The sequence below is a fragment of the Lipotes vexillifer genome, unplaced genomic scaffold, assembly GCF_000442215.2.
Source record: "Lipotes vexillifer unplaced genomic scaffold, Lipotes_vexillifer_v1.1 scaffold150, whole genome shotgun sequence".
NCBI classification, from domain to species: Eukaryota; Metazoa; Chordata; class Mammalia; order Artiodactyla; family Lipotidae; genus Lipotes; species Lipotes vexillifer.
The window spans coordinates 1,107,726-1,113,043 of record NW_006792921.1 but is presented as its reverse complement, the minus strand read 5'-3'; the positions used below and the strand labels follow the sequence as shown (position 1 = coordinate 1,113,043).

General features: G+C 40.8%; 1 protein-coding gene across 1 annotated transcript in view; it reads left to right on the top strand.

The window, feature by feature from the left end:
* CYCS (cytochrome c, somatic) overlaps nucleotides 1-2,140 on the top strand; it is a 2,795-nt gene extending 655 nt beyond the window's left edge. Inside the window, exons 2-3 of the mRNA XM_007466066.1 lie at nucleotides 828-1,004; nucleotides 1,118-2,140. Of these exons, the coding sequence (XP_007466128.1) occupies nucleotides 836-1,004; nucleotides 1,118-1,266 (318 nt within the window). The 5' untranslated portion in view covers nucleotides 828-835 and the 3' untranslated portion in view covers nucleotides 1,267-2,140. The remainder of the gene's footprint in view (nucleotides 1-827; nucleotides 1,005-1,117) is intronic.
* The last annotated feature ends 3,178 nt before the right edge of the window (nucleotides 2,141-5,318 follow it).

Here is a 5,318-nt window from a genome sequence, read left to right as displayed (position 1 = left end):
CATTCCTGGGGAGACCTCAAAAGCCTGCTGCTGGCCTCCCACCCACAGCAAGGCAATTTAGAGGGACCTGAGCAGGCTGAATCAACCATTATCTCCCTTTTTGTAAAAATGTATTTTGCCTTAGCTTCAGAGAGAGGTGGCTTTAAATTGTAGTATGAATAATTAGACCGCCTTAAAAGTTGGAATTTTGGTGGTTTGGGTTTAATATATTCATAGTTCAGCTTATTCAGATTTGTGACTATGTGACCTTGATGTCATCTTTTAAAATGGTTTTGAAGTAGGTTCCTAATTTGCTTTCATCACGTATGTCAACTGGAAAAAAATGCACAAAGTAAGAGTTGTAAGTTCTGTTTGGGGCAAAATGGGGACTAGAGACTGGGAGACAGCATTTCATTTTTTTTTTTTTCCTCAGCCCCAGCATGCGCTTGTGGGATCTTGGTTTCCCAACCAGAGGTTATTTATCTAAAGGCCTGTTTCGCCAGTTTTTCCCAGACCACAGAGTGCCTCATTCCTGATTTCTACCCTGAACTTTTCAGGATGTGTTGAAGGTCAGCAGCTGCAGTGGCTTGTGCCTTAATGCTTGTAGAGGCAGATATGTCAAGTGCCAGTTTTTAGTTGACACACACACAGAGACGTGTTTTTAAGGAAGTTCTTCCAGATAGTGTTTTTTGTGTTAAAGAATCTTTTGCAAGTGAACTAAGTAAAACAAAATTCAACCTGGTATATAATGTCATAAGTTTGCAGTGACTTAGTGGCTGGAGTTGATCATTGGTTTACACTTTTTTTACTTGGAGAAAAAATTAATTAATTGAGTCTTTCATTTTTAGATTTAAAAATGTGTGATGTTGAGAAGGGCAAGAAGATTTTTGTTCAGAAGTGTGCCCAGTGCCATACTGTGGAAAAGGGAGGCAAGCACAAGACTGGGCCAAATCTCCATGGTCTGTTTGGGCGAAAGACAGGTCAGGCTGTCGGATTCTCTTACACAGATGCCAACAAGAACAAAGGTAAGAGGGGGGCCATTGTTAACTAACACAAGCATAAATTGAATGAATGTAACCTTTGGTAAACACTTTTTCAGGAGTGTGACATACTTAACAATACATCCCTCCTTGTTTAGGCATCACCTGGGGAGAGGAGACGCTGATGGAGTATTTGGAGAATCCCAAGAAGTACATCCCTGGAACAAAAATGATCTTCGCTGGCATTAAGAAGAAGGCAGAAAGGGCAGACTTGATAGCTTATCTCAAAAAAGCTACTAATGAGTAATAGTTGGCCACTGCCTTATTTATTATGAAACAGATGTCTCATGACTTTTTATGTGTACCATATTTAAATTGATCTCATACACTAGAATTCAGATCATGAATAGCTGATGTAATATTTCTGTCCTGATTTAAATAAGATTGGCTTGTGGCTAAATGAATATGGTCAGCTTTTTGAATTTTGATAGTAATTCTGGTTCAGCAAGTACTGTCACTGTTTTCCCCTTCTAAAGAGATGATTAAACTTGAATAAGGAATGTTAAACTTTTCAGGGATATGGTGAATGCCTTCTCAGACCCTATAGGAGATTGGTTTTATATTTAGATTTCTATAACTGGTTATATTAATATATTTAAATATTGAGAAGCTCCCTTCACTGTCTCATAGACCAGCAAGATTCACCTGTGTTTCAAGTTGTGTTCATTCACCTGTTAAGGCAAGGCTGAAGATACATTGACAGTGTCCACTTTATCTTTTTGGTCTTAAATATGCCAATTTAATTAAAATTCTCCATCTAAAATATTGCGTTTTACTTAATGAAGGGCATTTTAGTGTGGTTTATGTATAGCATCAGATAAAGAATATTTAGTACTTCTCATTTTATAGATGATCTTTAAGATCAGATGTTTTTAAAATTCACTGTGACATGATAGGTTGGGAAACTTGCTTGTGAATTCTTTACAAAGTCAGACTAAGTTATAATTCAGGATTGTCTTTTAAACAGGTATCCAGAAACACAACTGTAGAACTACTGTAGATGTGTGACTGGTAATGATGCTTTTGCCAACTCAGAAGGGTTAAGGTAGAGGAGCTCTATCATTAGCACAGATTTGTAAATTATCTGATCATAAGGCTTGAGAATTAAAAACAAAGTCACAGATCATGATTTTTCTAATGTGCTTGATTTAATGACATACCAAGACGGTTGAAAAATATAATACCTCAAAATACCCAGCATTGTTACTAGTCATAGTACTAGATTGTGTTTACTTGGTCTTCTAGGACAGCCTGCCCTAGAACACTTCAGTAATCCACCCGGTTTCTTTGGCCAGAATGAGCACTACAGCATGTATGCCAAATGTAGAAGAATGTGTTCCTGGCCATAGTTTTGTGGTATGTACAGTACATGGTTGTAGTATATGTACTAAATTATTTCATATACAGTTTGTGCTGTACATGTTTAGAGTAGTCCCTAGAAATTTTATGGAATGGTGAGCTTGAACTAAGCCATAAAGAATGCTGAGAGAAATTCTCGGTGGGGGAAGTAAGTCTGTGCCGGTGGTGAGAGCCATCTCTGTGTGACAGTGAGGAAACCAGGAAGAAGCCTTATCAACAGTGATGGGGATGAGTAGGGAGGCCTGTAAGGCCTGGCAAAGCACTTTGTAACTTGTGACTCTTATTTTCAGTCATTGGAGAAAGGTGAGAAAGCAGTCAGTCTGGAAACATGTGCAGAAACAGTTTGGGGAAGCAAAAGAAAGCCTGCTTTAACTCAGGTGGTATCCAGAGATGGTGTAGTAGTTAGCTTGTAATTCAGGTGGTATCCAGAGATGGTGTAGCAGTTAGCTTCTGAGAGAGTTCTGGACCAATATGGGAAGACATGGAGACCAGAGAACTGATTTATTTCTGTGTTTCCCAAGTCAACTAAGGCCTATGCTGGCAGAGAATTGCTGAGTCCCTGCTGCTTTCTAGGCCAGTTGTACTCAATAAGTGCCTCTAGTGATTTATAAGTTCCTATAGTTAATTCAAAAGAAGGGACGTTCCTAGCTGTAAGGGGTGTGTGCTCTCTTAGAAATAAAGAAACCCCAAAAGCTAGCACTGTATAACCCACAAGTCTTCATCCCTAGTGTCTCTTCATAGGTGGCTTGGTGAGTAGTATCAAAAGTGAGAGCCAGGTGTATTTAAGAAGTGTTTCTTCCAGGTGCCCCCTATATTCTGGATTTTGTCTTGAATAGCACTATCCAATACAAGTTTCTGTGATGACAGACTGAATATGTGCTGTCCGGTTAGCCACCAACCAGGTGTAGTTATGGAATTTGGGTCGTGTGGCTACAGAACTGAATTTTTAATTTTATTCAGCTTTAATGAGTTTAGGTTTGCGTAGCCACATATGGCGAGAGTGTTAACAGCACAGGTCTAGAACTAGAACCATGCGTGGTCTATAACAAAAGTGCTTCCTCTGAACTCTTGGTTTTCCTAATCTAGGATTCTTACACTAAGTGCCCTTGAACACTGATTCCAATTCCTGTCTCTAAATCTGATATGCTCACCTTTATAATTTTACCATACATTCTACATATTCCATTCATAAGTTGGCAATTTATTTTAGTTAGGTGTTATTCTCATGGTATGTAGGGATACACCTTTTTGTCATCCTTTTCCTCAAACTTTTCTTCAGTTTCTTTTTTTTTAATTAATTTATTTTTGGCTGCTCTGGGTTTTCATTGCTGTGCACGGGCTTTCTCTAGTTGTGGTGAGCGGGGGCTACTCTTCATTGCGGTGCACGGGCTTCTCATTGCGGTGGGTTCTCTTGTTGTGGAACACGGGCTTCAGTAGTTGTGGCTCATGGGCTCTAGAGCTCCGGCTCAGTAGTTGTGGCACACGGGCTTAGTTGCTTCGTGGCATGTGGGATCTTCTCGGACCAGGGCTCAAACCCGTGTCCCCTGCATTGGCAGGCAGATTCTTAACCACTGCGCCACCAGGGAAGTCCCTCTTCAGTTTCTTTATAGACGTTATATTGTACATTTTCTCTTTAACCCCTAAAGATTGTTGTAAATTGAAAAGGGTGTGGTGAAATTCACATGCTGTCTATGAAGAGGCCTTACCAGTGGCTCGCCCTCCCCAGTTGACTAGGCTAAAGCTATTTCATTTCAGTCAAGGTCACACAAGAGTAAACCAAAACCAACTTAGCTACAACTTAGCTTCATTTCTAGTGATGAGGTCTTTTGGCTCTTCATATTAGAGTACCTTGAGCTACCAAGTAAGATTGCTGAGCACAGAATAAGAGTGGCTATTATGGTGCAGTTCATACAGGCAAGGCTGATGCCTATATGAACTAAAGTTGGCTATTTTAGTCAGAGGTCTGGGTATTGGAACTGGAAGAGATCTTAGAGATTCTTAGAATCCAGCTGCACTATTATACAGATGAGAGGTGAAATTAACCTTATTTAGGCTCAGGGAACTATGGGAACTACTCAACTGAGCTGGACCACTAACAGGACCTGGTAGTCCAACCTAGCAAATCACAGAGCAGGGGAACTGAGGCATACGGCAGATACCTGGGTTTGGAGAGGGATAGGGTTAGTAACACCTATTAGTAACTCAGTCCTGAAACACCCCTACAGTGAGCTGTGACGTCTTCCTCTTGAGGGGCTGAGGTATGCTGTGGGCAGGAGGCAAGTATCCTGGGGTGGGACATAGCCCGTACCCTTTCCAGAGTGTTGCTCCCTTCCCACATGTGAGGAGCCCTCCTGCCTGGGAGCTTACTTGAGGGGTTCTGGACCCAAAGTGGCCATAGTCAGGTGCTCTTGCTCCAGTGACCTGGTTACAAAGTCCTCACTTAGGGGAGGGGAGCATGCCCTGCCTCCTTTTCCATCCCTCTGGATTTGTTACCATTTTTCTTGCACTCAACACCTGCCAATAAAGATTGTCTACGCTGTAAAATAGATAGCTAATGGGAAGCAGCCGCATAGCACAGGGAGACCAGCTTGGTGCTTTGTGACCACCTAGAGTGGTGGGATAGGGAGGGTGGGAGGGAGATGCAAGAGGGAGGGGATATGGGGATATATGTATACGTATAGCTGATTCACTTTATTATAAAGCAGAAACTAACACCATTGTAAAGCAATTCTACTCCAATAAAGATGTTAAAAAAATGTATACTAGGAAAGATTAAAGAAGTAAAAAAACACAACAACATTATTTACACTGGAAAAAACTAGCTGAGTGACAGCTGAAACCACCACCAAGATACTTTGACCACAGTTTGGTCTTAGTCTAACCCCATTTTACCAGACATTAATGGGCTGCTTCCTTTTTTTTTTTTTTTTTTTTTTTTTT